Source organism: Nipponia nippon, unplaced genomic scaffold, assembly GCF_047370975.1.
Source record: "Nipponia nippon isolate SJK-2023a ecotype South Korea unplaced genomic scaffold, ASM4737097v1 scaffold_2, whole genome shotgun sequence".
NCBI lineage: Eukaryota > Metazoa > Chordata > Aves > Pelecaniformes > Threskiornithidae > Nipponia > Nipponia nippon.
In genome coordinates this window covers 68568030-68589830 of record NW_028262336.1, presented here as the reverse complement: position 1 = coordinate 68589830, position 21801 = coordinate 68568030, and the positions used below count along the sequence as shown (strand labels likewise).

The 21801-nt window shown below is 40.3% G+C and overlaps 1 protein-coding gene across 1 annotated transcript in view; it reads right to left on the bottom strand.

The window, feature by feature from the left end:
• NALF1 (NALCN channel auxiliary factor 1) overlaps window positions 1-20860 on the bottom strand; it is a 495511-nt gene extending 474651 nt beyond the window's left edge. The window contains exon 1 of the mRNA XM_087758047.1: window positions 19162-20860. Within this exon, the coding sequence (XP_087614173.1) occupies window positions 19162-19980 (819 nt within the window). The 5' untranslated portion in view covers window positions 19981-20860. The remainder of the gene's footprint in view (window positions 1-19161) is intronic.
• Between the last annotated feature and the right edge of the window lie 941 nt (window positions 20861-21801).

The window sequence follows — 21801 nt, the reverse complement described above, 5'->3', positions numbered from 1 at the left end:
GTACCCACTGAGCATATTTTGATGTTTATAATAAGCCCTTGGGTATGCCAGGAGACCCAGAAGAAGCTATTACTGAGGCAAAAGTTCCTCTGGGTCTTTTGCTGCATATATATAACTTTGGTAAAAGTTTCAAACCTTGTAACCTTTAATGGTTTAAGGCATTCCCTGGAGTGCATATCTTGAGGTAGGTGTGCTCAGATGAGAATTACTTCAAACAGGCTAGCCATTCCACTATTGCTCTGTCCAAAGCCATTAATGGAATAGCTAGGAGAGTTTGAGTAGTTACTTCACACTTCTTGTAGCATAAGAGCACCTTGCTTTGCTCACAGGTTGAAGAGTCTTGTGCAGCAGCAGAAGAGTTTTGTATGAGGTGAAAGAGCTATCTGAGACATATGTGATCAAAAGTAATTCAATAGATGTGATTGGAGATTTTCTATCAAAATACTTTGAGAATTATTATAGTACTAGTCATATTAAAAATAGTTCCCAGCAAAATCTAACTGCAAATTTGGAAATATGGAGAAAAAAACACAAACAAATTAGAAGACAGAGCAACTTATCACTAAGTAATTCTCATCCAAAATCCATTCCTACTGCTTCACTATGTTCAAGTGACTTTGCATATCTTCAAGCTGTGGAGGGCACTGAACATCCACCAGCAAATTCCCTACATCTTAACTGAGTTCTCCAGCTGCTAGGCAATTACACAAATGGTGGAAAATGGCATCCCCCAGTCTGTTTTCTTCTTTTTTTGGGGGGAGTGTTTTTAAAAAAAAGAAATGCTGTTTCTTTCTCTGAAGGAATAGGTGCAGAAACTATGCATATTAGAGTGGTTTTAAAAAGCAGCACATCAGAAAATGAGGTATGTGTGTGCATAGATGTTGCAACACATCCAGGCAGGAAGAGACTTGTTAAAAAGGCTACATGGGAACTGTATCTCAGCAAAAACTTCCAGGATGCTTTTTTGTCCTGGATTTCTCATCAGAATGTAAGTTTACCCTGTTATTCCCTTTCAAGCTATGACTCTGTTGCATGACCATGACACATGTCATGTTGACCATGACACACAGCTCCACTTCTGCACCCTTTCTTTGAGAAAAACATGTTACTCTCCCTTCCAAGTGGTACAGAGTTAAAATAAATGAATGAATGAATAAATAAATAAATAAATAAATAAATAAATGAATAAATAAATAAATAAGTTAGACTTCAACCCAATCAGATCTCTGAACAAGGAATATCCTGGTTACTTTTGGGACTGCAACATGTAAGCTATTCGTGGATTTGCCAGTGTACCTGGCACAGAACACTTATGGTCTTCAAGATGCATAAACGGTGACAGGCGCATCTTAACGAGGAAGTAGGATGGCTAAATGAGAATATATGGAGTAACTAGGCACAAAACATATGGGTCTTGCAAGAAAGATCATGATTACCCTCCAAAGAAGTTAAAGGAGGAACTGGACAAAATAAGAATATAGAAGAGAAAGCTAATTACTTTTTACATCACTTCTTGTCTCACAGAGCACTGAGGAGATACCAGCCTTTTCAAGTAAAGATAAGGAGCTTTTGACGATTCAGATATCAAAAGAGGAACGGCTGGAACAAATCAATAACTAAAAGACCAGTGTATCCCAAGAATGGGATGTTGTTTATTCAAGGGTCCCAAAGCAATTTAAGACTAACCAAAGAAAATACACAATTATGCAGTCTCACATTGAAATAAGTTTGTATACTGAACCACGCGGGAGAGCAGTCGTCTTCATGTAACTACTGAGAGAAACTGAGGAAGAATTCAAACGTCTCCACGCACACGTATTACTGCAGTAATAAATACACTAGCTGAGGTACTAGTTAAGCATAAAAGTGTTAAATATCTGGATTAAAGTTAGAAGCCTTAATGCCTTGTATGTCTCTTTAACCTCTTAGAACTCTTTTGGCATATTAATAAATAGCAGATAAGAGAGAACTGCCTGATACAAGTTTTCTGGACTTTCAAGGAGCCTTTGAGAATGCTTCCCACAAAAGGCTGTTAGAGAAACTAAGCAATCACAGGGTGAGAAGTAAAGCGTTGTCATTGATTAGAAACCAACTACAAAAAGCAGAATACAAAAGCAGAATACATTTATTAATGGTCACTGCTCCATGTGGCTGAAGGTTAACAGCAGGGTGCCCTCAGGTTCTTTACTAGGGATGAGAGTGTTTAATCTATTTATTAATCATCTGGCAATGGGACTAAAAATAAGATGGACATGTTTACAAGTGACACAACAAGTCTTAGATTAATCAAGGCCAAAGCAGGCCAAGGAGCTTTTGGGTCGCTTGAAAGAGCTCAGTGAAAAGGGAAACAATGGCAGATGGAATTGAGGACTGCCAAGCCTAATAGATGCACACTAGAAAGAACCATATGAAATACTTTGTCTAGAATTAAAAACTCAGTATGACCACTGAAGGGGAGGGAAAAACCCTCTTGATATGCACAGATCAGTGAAAACACTCCTCTGGGAACAAACACAATCTAAAATAAAGCCACTGTTGAGAAAGAGATGAAAAGGAAAGAGTACTGGTATAAAGATTACAAAGGCTAAGATTTATTTATTTAGGGGAGAAGCCTGACACCTCTAAAGGAAGAGGCTAGAAAGACATAATGAATAAGTAAAGGTAAATCACTAATAAAGTAAATCATATAATTACTTATCTCTCTTCATAAGACAAATGAAGAATTCATCAAAACTGAGAATTGCATATTTCAAACAGACAAATATTTTTTATTTTTCATTTAAACCAAACAGATGGAACTCCATATTTGATGTTAGCAATCCCAAAGGTAATACCATTTTAATAAAGGACTTTTTGATTTTTCTGTGGTTTTATACATAAAAGGTCTTCATAGTAAAGCGCTCTGTTCTGTACAGCAAGCTGGAATCAAACCAACACAAACAATAAATGAAAAGTCAAGCTACTTCTGCAGTTACCCTCTTCTGTTTCATGGGCACACAGCTTATTCTTATCCCAACTTCTATACACTGTAAACTACAGTTTTCAGTTGCAGGTCTGCTGTCATGGATACCCATCTTTCATTTCCCCTTTCGAAAAATTGTCCTTCTTAGTACAGCATATTACGATATCAAGGATCCACAATCAAACATATCAGTAGAGGCTAGTTTGGTAGAGCGCTTGAGGAGGGTGAAATAGAAACGGCTAGGTAGTGGTGAACAATAAAGGGAAAAGAATAGCTGTGTCCTAAAAGATATTTTAAATGGTCATCTTTGACACTGGTAGGCATGAATTGGAAATGTTGTGTTTAGCACAACCATGACTGCATCATAGCAAAGCGTTCTGTGTACAAATGTGCTTTAGAGTGTTAAAGCAGGTAAACAGTAACACGTGAAACTATGTTATGAGAAACTGCTAACAGCAAAAGCTTAATGCACGAGTCCTTTTTGCCAAGAATCATAGGTAAAAGCCTACATTGTAATGTGTCACAGCTGCAGAGAGACTCGTATTACAGCAGATGTACAGAAGTTCTTCTCATTTAGGTGTACAATACACAAACAAAATCCTGCTCTCTCATGCAAGAAACTGCACTTAAATGCCTTCGTCAGTCAGTAGCCATTAGTATGTCCCCAAAACTGTATGTGTAAGGGACATATAAGCAGAAAATCCTGCCACTAGTATCTCAATATATTCAAAATTATTTTTTTTTCTGGTTTTGATTACTGGCTTGGCTATACCACTTTAATTTACATAAATATAATCCTCTCCTTCTACATTAGTGTCCACATTCATCCAACAATTTGCCACTAGATATCAGAAAAAAAAATCATATAGGAGCTATACAAAAAATTCAGTAAAACTATAGGAACAGAAATCCTATCATCTTAATTATTACAAAGAACCAACAAAACTAATTCATGAACCACAGGAAGAACCAAATTTTGATGAAATTTGGGTGGGTTTGCCACACATTTAGATAAAATTGGGATTTTTAATACCATTCTAAGTGCCTTTGAAAATGAAATTTATCTCTAACAACAACATACCTCTTCATGTATGAAATTATACTAATAGAAAAGTATATGTAAAAGTATTTTCTTGAATCATGAGCATGATAAATTGACTACTGCCTAATATGAATTAAGAGGAAACTCTGTGAACTAGCAAATGATTTTCTAACTGTCTGGTGTAGCATTCATTTTACCTCCCAAGCTTATTCCCAGAGTTAGGACATGACACCAAGAAGATCACTGAGCAGCGTAATATGTTGGTTCCTATACCCTGCTTTCCAAAAATACACCCTCTTCAGTCTTCTGATTCTTCAGTATCGGCTCCTTCAGGCTTCGGGATAAAGCAACGTAAATATAATCTGAGATACATCCAATTGAAGCCTTATACGAATATGTTGTCTATCTATTCTTATGATGACCTAAGTTAAACCTCTGCAATTTTGGCTACCTGCCACGCTGACTGCTTTTCCCACTGGCAGGACAGTGCCCTGCCTCTGCTAGTTGGTCTCCCTTGCAGTTCCCGGTCAGCTCAGCAGCATCTGGTGGTGAAGTACCTGCTGATCACCTGCAGGTCTCCCTCTCATGTTTCAATCAATCAAACACACTGATACTACTTCAGCAAAGGATTTCTTTATCTGTTTTTGCTAGGCCACTGAATCACGTTCCTTGCCTCTTTTTAACCCCACTGGAGTTGTGAGCTGGGGAAAAGGTAAGAAAGCTTCCTGGTGCTTAACAAAGGCTAAAAACATTAAGCCCCACAGATCTTCAGGAACATTGTTACTATTGGAACAGGGTTGATCATGACCTCCAGAAGAACTAATTTTCTTCCCAGAAGTGCGGTAAACTTAACTTAAAAACAACTCGATATATGGCATGAATTTTCAGGGTTCAAAAGCAATGTCCCCCTGTAATTACTGGGAGTATTGCAGTAAAAATGCCTCAATAATAAAAACTGGAAAGGTAGTAGTTCCCCACACTAACAACAAATATTCTATCAGAAAGGCAGTATTCTTCTAGTGTTATACTTTCTAAAGAACTACACAGTACTTCTTTAATGTCTCAAAGAAAAAAGCTTTACTCTGTGAAGAACAATAATATCAATCCATACCATGTTCCCAATGCTGAAAAATCCAAAGAAAATGAAGTCTTCAAAGGTATATAGAAAATTAAATAATTAAAAAAGAAAATCAGTTACTTAGGCTTTCCTGCATATCTGGTTGTCAGTTCAGTGGTTACCTAAAATCCAGACTGACCATCGCCGCATAATCTTCTTTTCTTCTAGCAGGAAACTGGAAAAGAAGTTAGAAGCTAGGGAGGGTGGTATTTTATGAAGAAAGATCAGACTTGTTCCATTCCTACCGATCTCCCTCCCCACACAAATTTTTCATTTTCATGATTGCTTAGATATTTTTGCACCATTATGAAACTAAAATCTCAAGAGTTGCCATAAAGAGGCACTGAAAGGTCTGCTCAGCCTTATGTCCACGTGCTGGGAAGGTGCTGTGAATTCCACAGCGAGGGCAGAGGCAGCCCAGAGAGCCCAAACCGCAGCAGAGCTGCAGTGGTTCTGCTGCACAGAGGCTTGGCAGCTGCAGGCAAAGCATAGAGCAAAAATCTGCACCATACTCTGCATCACTTCCATAGGCATGCCAGCAGAAAATGGAGGGAAAAAAACTTAAAAAAAAAAAAAAACACAATAAAAAAGAATAATAGACGATCACTAGATTTATGATTATATAGAGCCAGGTGCAGTGAATCACTTCAGAGCTCCAGCTCAGAGCCTTGAGCTGCAGTCCTGAAGAAATTGCTGAGATAATTCGGGAATTATCTCCAGGTGAGGGCTGAATTTCAGTCTCTTTAACTATACCTATGTGAATATTAACAACGATTGTGGCTCTGTAGAAACACTCTGTAGACTGAAACAGTGCTGAGAGCCTGGCATCCACATTATATGTGTTTCATATGTTTTACTTCAGGCTAACCCTAGTCTTATAGACTGGATGTCCCTTAGTGCCTGCAACTCATCAGATGCGCTTCTGCGGTGCTACTTTGCCTTTACATTCAGCAGAAAGCAATCCAGTTTGTATGCTCTCAGATTGCTCCGTGATGTGAATCAAGACGCAGTAAGAGTGGGAGTGGGATTGAGTGGGAGATTTGTTTCAAAAGCACACCCCTGACCTGAGCTAAAATGCTAATGGAGACACAGCCTCAGGGCAGCTGCCTGTACACAGTTCAAGCGCTACAGATTTGTGAGCTATGTGCCCAAGTGTGTACAGACTCTGTAAGAAATAAATAGTTGCATTTTAACTCTATTAAGACACAAAGTGAAGGAGAGAATTTGAAGCAGGACCAGCCCTTTGAGGAATATAACAGGTGCACCTCATCATGCGCTGCATGTTATGGGGCCCCTGCACTGCTGAATTATTAGTAATATTTGGGTTCCCCAATAGTACCGCCACTTGCAGGAAAAAACCCGAAACACTTTCAGGTCTTTTGCTTCTCTCTTTCAAACATATAACCAAATGATTGTAAACATGTCTTTATTCATATGTGCTTTAAGTTTCATTTTCTATCCTGTACACAGGACCACAAATTTTGAGTAACCCAAAAAAAGCTTATTGATATTCACAGGTCTCTTATTCCTCCCTGTGAGCCTCCCGATCTTCCCTGCCAGTGATGATTTTGGTAAAATTCTGAGATGTAAATATTTCCTGCAAGCTGCAAAACATATCGTCTCCTCCTCTTGCAGATATAAACAACTATAAAGGGAGAACAGATCTCTTCCATTCCAAATACCATCTCTTCAAATCAGGCCTGTATTAAAAACTATGAGAAAAAATCATACTGTAAATATTTACATTCATACCAAAATTCAAGGAGGAATGTTTCTCGAATGATCAATAAGAAACAGCCACAAGTAGACAGGAAAATGCAAAAAAGGTTTAAATAAATATTTGGGAAGTCACTGAAATTCATGCTTATATTGCACAAGCTAACATAATTCTGCCCTTTAAAATATCCCAGAAAAAATATAAAGCTCCGATCATACAACAGTAACAAAAACCTGATTTCCCAGATAATCACAGCAATCAAAAGATCCTGGTTTTAAAATAAAACCACATAAACAAACAAAAAACCTTGTTATGTAATGTGCAAATAAGAAAGCAGAAACAAAAGTAATCTAAAATATTCCAATTAAGCAAATAGAACATTTAAGGTAACTTCTTCCATCAACTATTAATATTAGGTAGCAGAGATACAAGGAGTTTTAGGTGGTTTTGTTCTAACCAGCGATCCAAATTTCAGTCCAAACACACAGAGGGTCTCTACAAAGGAGTTGCAAAGACCAATGTAAAACAGGGTTAGTGCGCATACAACATCGGCAATTGATGCCTGTGTATTCCACATTTACTGTGGGGCCTTTATGAAGTCTTGATGAAAGAAAGAAAATACTCTAAGTAATTTCCAGATCAGTCAGAAAACAAACAAATCGGTGACTGCAAAAAGGGAAAAAAAACATTTAGAAACAATTGTTACATTTTCCTGTACTTCCTAAACTACTTCTTAATTTTAAAGAATCCAGGACATTTCAAAGATTTCCATAGGACTTTACTTCAGGACTGTTCTAGCCTCTCCAAGATGCTTGATCCTAGTTCAGTCGTTTCCTTCTTGCACCTCCTGTAAGACATAGACATATATATATCTCACACATATATATACATGCGTATGTGTGTATAACACCTGTAATTTTTATTTAAGATGAGTCATTGTTAAAATTACTGCCTTTTTTGTGAGTGTTGAAATGTACCACAAAGCAAAACTTCCATTACCTGATCAATTCTTCAACCTAAGCTAAAATTCTGACTGTATTTATACCAACGTAAATACAGAGTGTCTTTACAGCAATCAAAGCAGCTTCTCTGGATTTAAACTTGCAATACTACTGATCAGCATCTCTCCTTTTAACCCTGGCAGATGACCTACACTCTTGGCTGGAAAAGGCAAATTAATTCTGCCTTGTTGTCTTCAAGGTTTTTCCCCCCTGGATAGCTGAACAAGTTAAGCTCATAATATTTTTCTACAGTGTGCCTGAAAAATCAATAGAATAAGAGAATGGGATCAAGACCAAGTACAACAGCAAAGGGAAAAAAAAAACATTAATCTGACAACAATAACAAATTAGTAACATCAGTCAAAGACAAGGAAATGAGCATTTAAAGCACTTTGCATATTGCCTTTTGTAGCGAGGTTTGTAAAGCAAATCAGTCTGAGTCAAATCTTTCCCTTTGATTTCATATATTTGACTTTTAAAGTATATCATGTGCCTCCTTCTGCTCTCAAAACAGTATTACATTTAAGTAAAGCCATTGATATTAATGGAGTTAGTCCTGGTTAATGTCATTGTAGATTCCTGATTAAAGAAAAGTGGTCTATATTTACAAATTAAAATAAAACAATATTTTAAATTCACATCTGTCATACAGAGATGGGCTTGCAGTACATTTACTCAGGTCACGTCCCAGGAATCAATCTATCTCAGCTGCTAAATTTTGAAAACCTATCGTTACAGTAATGATTTAATTTTGTTAATATAGTGAGGTTGCAAAAAATGTATATTTATAAGATTCAGCTTTAACATTTATAAGATTTAAACAGAGACAAAAGAAACCATAATGCACTTCTAACTGAATTGGGATATAAACCAGAAAGCCTCATTTCCTGAACTCGAGTGATACACTACATCTTGTTAGCTAAACTTAGCTTATAATAGGGGTCATTTCCCCAAGGATTGTTATATCAGAAAGCATAGAAGAAAAAAATAAAAATAAAAAAAAAATCTGCTTTTAAGATAATTTGGCCAATATTTTAAATGTGCCTTGTTCAGAAACTCCTACTTCTTCATAATACTGGTCCGAGTTCTGGCAGGTTCTGTGTAGAAATATTTGCAGGAAGACTTCAACTCCACAGCAGAATGGGACTGGAAATTAATCTCTCTCATCTCTGAATGCATGAAGAATTTTAAAAGCCATCCCAGGGGACCTTGGCTCTGTTTTTGTTTGGCTTCCTTTTTTTAAGTGCAGAACCTCACGCCAATGAAATCTAATCCCCATACATCCTCTGCCCTGGCCCTGCTCCAGCTGTGCAGCTGAACGGGCAGAGCCTCCATCTTCTCCGCAGCACGTGCTGGGGCGTCCCCACAAGCAGGGCACTGGGTGCTTCCCATACTTGTTCCCTTCTGTAAAAAACTTTCTTCTTAACAAAACTGCCCAGTCTCACTTTAAAGCGCTGCATCGCAATATTAACAGCTTGAACATAGCGTAAAAGAAAAAACATGAAAGGCTGTTTTTGTACTTATAGGGGTACAAAATTTGCAATATGCCAAAATAGATGCATTTGGAATACTTCACTTAATAATAAAAAGGTCAATGACTTAGGCCCTGATGACATTGATCTTTCCCCACTGATTACACTATTTGCCTGACTTTAACATGGCTGGAATCAGTACAGACACATCCCACTGGAGAAAAAGCAGAAACTTGCTTAAGGAATTTACTGATGATCAGTATTCTAAAGAGATATTACGGTAATACTTCTCTTGAAAATTTCCAGAGGTTTTATTGTTTACTAAACCATAGATTTTGGATTATTTGTAGCTGTTTTCAATAAAATATATTATAAATGGCATATGTAATTTTATTTTTATAATTTTTGATATTATACATTGAAACTTGAAGATACAGTTTTCTCATATTTTAAAAAGAATTTACTTTTAAAGTGATGTGCTATACCAGATTTCACCACAAAGTGATCTTGTTTTAAAAGTCAGTTATAAGCTTTTGAATACACAAGCATTTTTACTTGCAACTGTGAATAACTAAAATGCCCTTATTATCCTAAAGCTCTTCTATACAGAAATCTAGTTTCAACAAAGATCATATGTGAAGGCAACGTTAAGAGTACTCATGGGAAATTTGCATGCAATTTTTGTAAGTACTTTTTTTAAAAAGATACACTTGTATTATCTATTCCACAAAAAAGCCTAAAAAATTAATTTTATTGTTTATTTACTATTTTTTGTTGTCCTTCTACAAGCTGGGCTTTATTTTAAAGAACGTCTGTTTTTTAATCCAGTTGCACATATACAAATGCAAAAATTTGTCTCAGCAGACATCATTTTAGTGCCTTTGAAAACATAACTTTACCTCTAACAACAATAAAGATACCTCTCTAAATGATGAAGTTATACTAATAAAAAAATACATATATTTTCTTGAAACATGAGCATAATAAATCAACTATCACCTAATATGAGTTAAGAATAAACTTTCCACACCAGCAAAAGATTTTCTGTTTGGTATACTGTTCCTCATGAAGAATATCTATACATGAATAATTTTTTGTATTTATGATCTTATATTTAGTTGTCTATTACTACAAGATATCTGCAAGATATATAATTAACTTATAAGATATATTTTAAAGCATTTAAGGGTTGCTCAAATTCTTCCTTAATAGATCTTTAAATCCAAGTATTTATCTAAATGAATACATCTCATACAAAATTAGTTTTTCTGAGAAGAACCTGTGAGTGTAACCCCTCAAATACAGAGAGCAAGCTAACCAATGTAGAGCAGTGATCAGCAAATCATCAATCAACAAATTCTGGAAACTCTCTTATTCTCCTAAAAGAATGAATAAAATGAGAAAAACTATTTTTCTAAATATCACATACAATCCATCTTTTCCCCTTCCCTTTAATAAAGAATATCTTCTGGTTATGGATTGCTAATATCTTAAAAATGTAATAAAGATTCTTCACTATGATGTTTTACAGAGATGAAGTGTGTTGACAGGCCCAAGATACCATTTACATAAGCATTCAGGCAAATTGAAGGCAAGATCTAATGCAGAGGATCAGCAAGAATTAAACATGCATTTAAAAAGCATTCTAGATATCATATTTGCTCCCTGGAAAATACATTCTGAAAACTACAATGTATTGCACATTCTAAAATACAAAAATATTATAATTACTTTTTTTTTCAAATTTTATAATAGATAAATTTGAAAATATAATGGCTTGACTAAGGAACTTGCCTAAATTGTAACATTAAAAAAAAAATTGTAAAAATGCCACTGTCATATCCCAAAAGTGAAAATTTGGACTTTTTTTTATTTGTAATCTCTCAGGTACAGTTTCCCCCTAATTTCATTGAAATCATTTAAAACATCCACAATGACTCTCAAACTGCAGCAGAATTCTAAAAACCTGGACCCAAACATATTGTTTGTTGGTAACTTTAGTTCAGATCATCTTTGCTACTGTTTTTAATGAGCAAGTTGTCTTCTAATGATGAAATCTCTGAATGATCTCTCAACATCAATCTATGTAAAAGGTGAACATTCCCATCAGGATCTCCAAGACACTTCAAAGGACCAAGATATTCATATAGAACTGCTGAAGTTTATCAGCTCAACATTTACCATCACCATTCATCCCAGCAGTCTGGTTGCATTTGACCAGTGCTTTAAAGGTCCTATCAGCTTCTCCCATAAAGACTTTAGGACAATGTCATTTCAAACACAGCTTTCGAGACATGTCCATCAGTTGGGATGAAAGAGATGGGATGAAGGGTGGGAGAATATCAAGTGTTGATCAACCTCACTTCAAAGCTCCTTACATCATGCCCTGTTCTCTTTGTCATTGTGGACTGGGAGCTCATTGGATATAGCTCTTCAATGTGCATGTTCTAAAGGAGCAATCTATGTCTTTCATATATCTGCCCTGTTTGCAAACAAGGTCATATCACAAATCCAAAAATAAATCTGGTCTTTATTTTTTTAACATATATTCAAATTAATAAAAACTCGCTACGAGCCAGAATATGTCTCTAGTGCCTCACTACATTTGTATTCATCTAACTGATTGATGCTGTAAAGTAAACCAAACTATCACACATTCTCACTTAGCGATGTTTGCTCTACAGTTCTGACAAGAGAAAAGTATGGTGAAAAGTACATAGAAAAGTACAGTATGGTTATTTTAGTAAAGTGGCATAAATGTCTAAGAATATATGCCTCTTGAGTGAGAGAGATTGAGCAGGCTTGGGAGTTCCCTCTGATTCAGTCTAAGGGAAGAAAATGAAACCCAGTGTAATATATAGGACTTGTCACATACATAGACACCTGCCCCCCTCAAAAAACACCTTCCTTGTAAAGAGAGAAAAGGGAATAAGAGAAATAATCTGTAGCAGATTTACCTGAAAAATTGCTATTAAGAAGATGACCTACAATTGTTATTGTATGGTTTTTCAGTAGAAATAACAACTGAAAAAAAGTGATATGTAGAAGCTCTTGGCCTCCCCTCTCTCAAACAAGTGATAAAAATATAGTTATGTCATACAAGGCCCTTTCCTATTCTCATCCCTAAGAAACAGATTGCATAGCTCACACATTCTTCAGTGACAGTATATAGCTACCAGAGAAGTGAAAGAGGCTTGTGATTTCACTAGGTTGGTGTGGGACAGCACAAGTAGCAGGATTTTACGAACTTTCTCACAGTTAAATTTTGCATATGAACACAATTTCATCCAAACGTATTTTTATACCAAAATCACTTTGTTAGGATCCATCTAAGATGACTTTAGAGGTCCACAGTGGAGGTGTTTGTATCTGAGATAAAATGACAGTATGTGCTCTTTAGAGACAACAAACAGAAATTAGGTACTTGTAGGGCATAATCCATCCGACCTATTTTAGATGTCCACTTTAGTGTGAACCGACTCAGACTCTAGAATTACCTGTGTATCTCCATTGACTACAAAGAGAGTCTGAACTTTTATATTTGATGTGGACATCCAGACTGGACATCTACTTTTTTTTTTTTTTTGGTCAGATGAATTATTTAATTTTTCTGTCTTCTGGAGTGTTATGAGTGATACTTATAAAAAAGTAATATTTAAGAATTCAGCTTCTAAGTTACTTTTTCCCTTTTAGGCAATTCACAGATCTACATACATTATGGATCTTAGTGCAAGACTGAAGTGATAAATTACTAAGTATAGACTAAATGATTTTTAGGCAGGATAAGTGATAGAACTATAATTTGCATTTTGATTACTTTTCCTAGAAGAACATAAAATGAAGGAGCAAGACTGTCGCATTCTCTGCAAGGTGCGTGGGAAGTGTACTGCTTGATGCAAAAAGAACCAGTGAAAAAAGTAAAATTGAGGGCAGAGCCATGAGGTCCCTAGTCATGTGACACTAATATCATCAAGTGTTAAATGGTGGTTGCTGAACAAGGGTGGAATTCAGTTCAACTAGTATGTGCTAGTCATCTGTAGCCTTTTTTTCCCCAATCAGGAATGAAGTACCCATTGACACTATGAATGGGATGAATAACCAGATGATCAACTAGATGTAAACTTTTAAAAAGTTGGGTGGGGTGAACTCACTTCTGGAAAGAACACCCTGGGAAATTTGCTGGTTTAGGATTGAAGAGATCTGATCCTGATCCAACAAAGCATTTAAGCAATTGAATGCCTATAAGCATGTGCATAGTCTTCCCTGAGTGCAGTGCCATTCATCTAGCTCAAAACAGGAGACTGAAGCAGATTGCTGAATCAGGGTTTTAGGCCAAAATACAAAGTCCATTAGTATATAGTCAGTGTTGCTTCTTATTTTAATATACCACTGCACTAGTACAAGAATAGTTATATTAAATTCATCCACATACTTATCTTAAATTAGTTTTGAAAAATAATTCAAGTTCTAATTTTTTTTTAAATCAACTGAACAAATAGCATGTGCAAACATCAATTTATAAAGTCACATTAGTTTCACAGAATTTTAAACAAAACTTTTAAAAAATATGTACATTTAAGTATCATGGCTTTTTAATACAGCATATTATTCAATTTAAAAAGAGGTTTAAAATAAATATCTAAATGTCAACACATTCTGAAAAGACATCAGTTCCGTAATTAATGTTTATTGTTACCTATTTGTATTAGATGCTGACCATCAGTGCAGAATTCTGAAAGTTTAATTCATAAGAGTTTCTTCTGATTAGCTTAGGTATCACTCTTGCATATTGTGTGATTAAGATGTGCAATTGAAATGTCTAACTTTGCGGCAGATGCTGGTCTATGTGACCTTTTGCAACAGAAGGGTTCTTTTATCACTTGAGCTTTTGGTTTCGTATTTCTCATCTGCTCTCTTCTGCCAGCTTAACTGAGAGTTTAAATCAAAACCTAATTAGACTACATATGCTGTTTAGGAAAAAGTTATTGGAAAAGTCATGATTCATATAAGCTTTGATATTTCCAGATAAATGAGAACAAATGTGATTTTAATTGTTTTAAATAACTTTCAGTCATCCTCTTAGTCAAATAAAAGTAGTTGAACACAGCTCTTTGATCCAAAAAAAAAAAAATTATCTAGTAACAGAAGCACCAGCTCTATATTCCTAGCAACTATACCATCTATGTTTAATGATGAACCCCCTTATTTGGGTTTATATATTTATGCATGTTTTTCAACTAAGTAGTATTATAACTCAGCTATTTTCTTACCTATTTCTGATACCAATATCATAAACATCAAATCAGAATTATTAAATGAAATGTAATTCCTGAAAAAAAAAGAAAAAAAAAATCTGTGTGTACATGTTGAGTACCTAAGATGTCAGCAAAAATTTGCTTTTTAGCAATGTTGATATAAAAAAAAAGTGGTGCATTTTTATTTTTCTCTTTTGATATTTTAGGAGGAAAAACTGAATTATTTTGTTATTTTAATTATAATGCACTTACCTGAATTGCACATTTCAATATTTTAACTAGCACTAAGGAAAGCCACATTTTAAACACTCTCAACTTTCACTGGGTTAAAGAAACCGTGCCAAAAAAATATAGCTGCTGTTTTGTTCAAACGTTAATAAATACTTCTGCCAAGACTGCCTTGGCCTCTGATACTTGTCACAAAGACATAAATTCTATCTCAAAAAAAAAAAAAATTAAAAACCTTTACATTTATATGTCCTACTTAGTTATTTGACCCAGTTCCTAATCAGAAGTAGCCAGAATTTTCTTTTATTCCACAGAGCAATTGCCTGCTGTCTTAAGAATAAGAACTTGAGTATTTCCCTTGATAGAAAGCTGACAAGTCCTTATGAGGAACTATGATTTCCAACATCAAGCCAATACAGTTCTCTGTTAATTGTTTGAATACAGTCCTGTGTCACACTGCATATAAAAATGATATTCTGGAAACAAAGAAACTTTAGATATTGCCAAGAACAATCTCTGTAAATATAACCACTACTTTATAATGTGCAAAAGCAGAATTTCATAAATATTTTTTAAAAATCTAAATTAAATTTAAAACAGAAATGTAGATCCAGATTCTCAGTTACTTGATTACTTTAGTGATTACTTGATTACTTTAGTGATTACTTGATTACTTATATTTATCATTTAGCCATTACTGATATGTGACTACCAAGACAAAAAAAACCAACATACAAAGACACCAGACTTTAGGATTTTTTTAAGAAATAAGTTGAAGATGGATTTATAGTGCGACAACACTGATATCCAGAACTTCTAAACAACATACAAAGTCTACTGACATCCTAACAATACAAAATGTATATGCATGTTCCTGATACTATAAAAAAAAATACTGATTTTCCAAATGTTCTAAAATTCAAAGTTCTCAGCATTTTCTACAAAACTTTCAAAAATCCCAATACAACTCAATAAGAAGTTTAAAAGTAAGACCTTAATTACAGGACGGCATTCTTTTCAAAAAAGTGAGTGAGCATACTTAGATATTAAAACTGAAATCAAAACCCACTATGTAGAATAGCTAAATGGGAACTGATAACCCAAACAACTCCTGACTGCAAATGTCTACAATACAAAGAAACTTATTTAAAATATTCTTCAGACACCAGGAGACATGTAGTGAAACACAGAATATTTTGAAAGTAAAGTTCATTCTCTTCTGGTTTCAGATAAAGGAATGAAAATACAAAATCTGAGGTTTAGACTCATACATCAGAAGTATTTTGATATGTACTATTTGTTATAACCAATAGTACTTTCTTGAAAGGTGTAACCTGCTGGACTGAGAAGCCCCCAAGATTTTCACTTTTTACTGTGAGAACTGACTGTATCAAGGGTGGGGGATAGTGGTGGGGGGAGCTGAGGAAGGGGGAAGTAATACCCAATTACAAGGTTTAGGTTGACTGTAATTCAGTGTAAATTTTATTGATTTTGTCATCAGCTATAATTGGTCAACTGGATGAAAAGCTCTCCTTTTCTGTGAATGAAGCAGCCCTCCCAGAATACTAAAGGTGTCTTAAATAGAAATAGATTATTTAGCAAGCCTTTCATTGTATTAAGCCAGTGCTTACGTACATGATTATTGAGTAAAGTCAGTATTTTTAGCATTTTGTTTAAAAGAAAAAGCAGCTCACCACAGAAACCAATCAAATGGTGTGTACCTAAAATGCATCAGTAGATGTCAAGTTATTTTCTGTTCTGATTCTCAAGCTAAGAATTATCTAGATGTCCAACGCTCAAAAAATTAATATTTACTTATACAAAAAAAACAAGTTCCTGACTGAGTTTTGTAACTGAAATGTGAATAAACCACCAGAAAGTCCAGCAAAATATTGCAATTGTCACAAAGTATTCACCACGAGTTTCTAGTTTCACCCGTGCACACTTCAGGGTAGACTCCGTAGAGGCACATCGGTACGCACGGCTATCAGACCGCTCGACCTGCTAAACCCTTGGCTCTCTCAGCCACCAGAATGAATCAAAAGGCTCCAGAGGGACCCAGAAGCACCAAGCCAGGGCGCAGCTGGAGCGGAGCGGCTTCTCCCCAGCGCGGCCGCGGGCTGCGTGCGCGGCCTCTGCAGCACCTTGGACAGCGACCTCGGGCAGCGGCCGCCCCGCCCCGCCCCGCCCCGCCCCGCCCCGCCCCGCCCCGCCCCGCGCACCCGGCCTGCGCCGCCCGCCAGCTTCCCCGGGAAGAGAAAGAAAACGCTAAGTTGCACCCTTGGGTTGGTTTGTTGCTTGATTTTGTTTTGTGGTGTTTTTTTTTCCTTTTCCCTGCTGGAATATCCTTCGTTTTTTAACAGAGACTGGTTGGCTACATGTTCAAAACATAGAGCAATACCGTCTGGCATTTAGAACCAGAGAACTGCAGGTCATTGTCACTGCATTTATCTAGTTCATTTATATGTTTCACGCAATCATTTGAATGTCAACAACTTTTTCCCCATCATTAGACAAGTATTTCTCCTTATTCAGTCTCCTAAGGGGAAATCAGTGTACATTTGCTATTCTGTTCATTTTCAACACCTTTTACACCACGATATACTGTAGAGCAAATGCACACTTTGTGGTAAAGTTCAGTCAAACTAAACTGTGATACAAAAAAATCACTCTAAGCAAGTAGATGTTGATTGTTTGGCAGCACAGAGCAGTACGTCAACTTCCAGTTAAAGAGTTACTGAAATGGCCAAGATGTCCTTACAGCGGTAGACATCTATTTACATTTGATACGCTTTTTACTTAACCAATCTATGCTTTTTACTTAGCCAATTCACTCGGGAAATAAAATACATTTACATTCTCAGTAACTGAGTACATAACATGTATACAATGAGTGTGTACACACACAGTTTATAACCTAGAAACAGTGGAGTCAAAATTACTGAAGAGACTGCTTTACTTTTGTCAAGTTTAACCAGAAAAAATAAACACGGCAACTTTCCTACTTTATCCAATTAGATAAGAGAATATTTCAGCTTCCGGAAGGACCGTGGATTGATTTTTGTGGCAAAGATATGTGCAAATTACACTAACTTATTGGTAAATAGGATTCTTTAGGCAGGGACTGTTACCATGAAATGATTTCAGAAGGCCTCGCTGAAGTTACAAAGCACGGAGGTACAACTAGGCCTTCTGTTCAGAGCAGTGATTTGTATGCCCTGTTGTGTCGCACTGCTAGAGCAGGATTTGGTTCAGACTGGTTAATGTAGTGCTACAGTAGTTGAGATAATCCAGTTCAGGGCAGAAACCATTCACCTGGCCCGGCTCTCAACAAATACTCAAACGAACAGGGAAAAAAGCATGCAGTTAGTTATTTTAGGCGCCAAGGATAACACTTCTTTCCCGCCCTTTCCTGTCTTGAGAGCTACGCCAACTAATCTTGTGCAAAAGTAGAGAGAAGACAGCAACTGCCCAGAGCCGAAGTGGGACCCTGCCTCCTACCAAAGAAACGAAACCCCTCTGGATAACTGTGAGCACCAAAGAAAACGGCCGCGGCTTATAGAAATGCTGTCACCATCGCTTCCCAAACAAGGGCCACCGCGGTGCCCATTGACATCCACCCTCGTCCTCGAGCTTTTCCCAGCTCCACGGATTTTGGCAGAGCGCCTGGAGACGGGGTCCCGCTCCCCGCTCCCCAGGCGGCCGGCAGCCTCCCCGCTCCGCCGCCCCGCGCACCGCCGCCGGCCCTGCCCGCCGCCCCCGGGGCCAAGCCCCCGACGGAACCCACCCGGAGCCGCCAGTCCTCCGGGCACCGCGGCCACCCGCCGCCCCGGCCCCGGCCGAGCCCCGACCCCGCCGCGCCTCTCGCCGGCTTGGCCGCCGGCCTGCAGGCTCCGGCCCCGGCCCGCCCCGGAGGGTCCGCGGGCAGGGCAGCGCCGTCGGGCGGCCCCGGCCCCGGCTGCCGTCCCGGGCCCCGCTCATTGGCATGCAGCCCCTGTCGCTGCCTGCCGCCAAGCCGCATCCCAGCCCGCTGGAAGCCGGCAGCCGCGCCGGAGCCAATCGCATATTCATGAGGAGGGGGAAATCCAGCGCTACACTCCCAGAGGACCGAGGATCACTTCTTTTCTCTTTCTGTCTCTCCCCCCCGCCCCAGCCTTCCCCCTCTCTCTGCCTCCCTTTTAGCAATGCGCTAACGGGGGATCCCCGCCGATATCCTCCGCAGCTCCGACTGCACCCTAAACACCACGGCCGCCGGCGCCAGGAGCGGAGACCGAAGCAGCCAAAACACGGACCACGGCAGCCACAACAGAGGAGGGAGGCACGCCAGCCCGCCAGCCAGGGACAGGAAACACAGCAGGGGCTCCTACCTTACAATCCTCAGGACACGATTTCACCGAGTACTCATCCGACTGTAAATATTTCTGGAGCATAACCTCAAACTCTTCGTATTTCTCCTGAGCGTGCTGGTCGTAGCGCTGGTAAGCCTGGACGCACTGGCTGCAGGAGCCTCCCCCCCTCAGCACCACATCCAGACTGCAGTTCAAAGTGTCCGGATTGGACAACCCGGCGAACAACTCCCAAAGTGTGTAGGAATTACAAAAGGAAAGGTAAAAATCCGTCAGGTCCCAGCCGGGAGCCGGGCTCTGCCCCGCGCCCCGCGGCCGCCCCGGGCCCCCCCGCCGCCGGCACACCGCCTCGGCGTCCCCCACGCTGAAGCACTGCCCGGACGAGGAGCTCGGGGGGGGGCACGTCTCCAGGGGCCTGGCGGTGGAGTTCCCCAGGAAAGCAGCCTTGCCGTGCCGGGGCTCGGTGCCGTTGGTGCGGCTGCCGCGGCTGCCGCCGCCGCTGCTGCCGGGGGAGGGCGGGAGGGAGGGCGAGGGGGGGGCGAGGAGCCGGGGCGCGGGGGGCGCCGGCTCCCCCATGCCCGCCAGCAGCTCCGGCTCCGCGGGCTCCGGCTTCTCGGGCGGCGGCTGCTCCTTCTCTCCGGTCCCCGTGAATTTGGCCTCGGCGCAGAACCACAAGTGATCAGAGAGCAGGACGGTGAAAAACAAGAGCGATGCCAGGGACAGTCGCCATTTCTGAGCCCTCTCTGAATCCGTGAAGGGTTTCTCGTTCTCCCGGGGTGCGAACCAGATTTTTAAGCCGTCATCGTACTGCCGACTGCACATCCAAGCACCCCTGGTCATATTTTGGGAACGCACAGCCCTGGCCGACTCCACCGTGAGGGCTCCTTTGCCAGTGTCACCACAATATGCATTGACTTAAAAGATTGGGGGGATTTTCTTGCCTGCCTTCCCTTCTCTCTCTCGCTCGCTCGCTCCCTCTTCCACTCTCCCTCTCTCTCTCTTTCTCCCTCTTCTTTCTTTCTTCTTTTTCTTCCTCTGAGATATTGTTGGGTTTCGCCGGTGGCTCTGCCTTGGTCTCACCACACGAAGCAGCCCCAGTCCATCCAACGCGGAGTGCCGTGGAGAAGATAAGAGCAATAACGCAGAGAGAGGAGGAGGGAGAGGAGATGGTGGTGGTAGTGGTGATAGTTGGTGGTGGCGGGGCTGCGCGGCTGGTCCTTTCCCCCTCTCACCCAGGCATGGTCAGATCGCAGCTCCCCATCTCCCTCCTGAGAAAAGCCCGCTGCCCCCGGACAGCTGCATGCCGCGTCCCTCGCTGCCGACGGACGGCTCCGGGAGGGCTCCTCGCCTCCTCTTCCTCCCTGCCGCCGCCGCTGCTCCTCTTCCTCAGCCCCGAGCCGCGGCACAGATGCCTGCACCGCTGTCTCCGTCTCCTCTTTCTCCTCTCCCCCCTCCACTCTAACTGGAGAGACGCTGCTGCAGGGCTCCCGGAGCGCTGCCGAGGATGCTGAAGAGGAGGAGGAGGAAGAGGAAGAGGAGGAGGAGGCTGCCGGGGCCGCCGCCGCTGCTGGTGACAATGGGCTGCGGCTGCCGCCGCTGCTGCCGCCGGGCGCGGTGTCCCCGGGCGCACGGGGCGGAACTGCCTGGCTGGGGGCCCCCGATGGGCACAGGCATCTTGGGCCCCTGGGCTAAGTTGCCGCCATCTTCGTCCTGGAGAAACACTTTTTTGGGGGGAGCTCTGCCTTTTGCGTCATCTCCTCCCGCGCCGAGATCTCTCTATCCTGGCGCATTGGCAGCAGCAGCAACTCTGCCTCCTCCTGCCTGAGGAGGAGGAGGAGGAGGTGGGAGAGGCACTGGGGACCACATGGCCCCTCGAAAGGGCTTCCTCGGTGCGACTCTTTCTACTCGTCTCACCGAAGGGACCACTCAGTACCACCCTCTAGCCCTCTCTCCTTCAGGGTCTCCTTCCCTTTGTGGCCCTGAAACACCATGTCCGTGCAGGATGGTGTCTGGAGAGGTCTGTCGCCGTGTCTGTCCTTGTCATAGCAAATCACAAATGACATATGAAACTCCAGGTGCTGGATCCTGGCAGGTTTTGGCCCCACGGTAAAATGCCTGAACACAGCTGCCTGTCTTTCAGTCAGCGAGCTGGAAAGCATAATGCCCATAAACCCCAAGCTGTTCCCCCAAGAGAACTTTTGCAAAACCCTGGTCCAGCACCTGAGCGGAGTAAATACTGCCAGTTTTTGTGTTTCACCTTTTAGACGTCACTGCCTGGCATGAGAGATGGAGAGACCAGGCTTAAGTCTCCTGCTAGGGTGATGAATTGCATATGATCTCCACTCAGACCCACAGCAGAGATCCCACCACCTTCTGGCCCCAACCAGCAGGGACTCTTGCTTAAATAAACACACTGTTTTGTCACTCCTAAGTTACTTTCATCTTGCTTGCTGACGGACCTTAATGTAACAGTAACAGAAAAACTTGTATCCCTCACAAGACAAGAGAAGGTGCCAGCTAGAGGTTGAACACTATCAGAAGAAGACCTGGAGTTACAAGGTCTTCCTCTAGAGACATTGGGTATGCTATCTGGCCATAGCATAACCAAGATGTATATTTTAATTTCTCCATTGGACTGCGGGAAGGTTTAGAGGCCATACT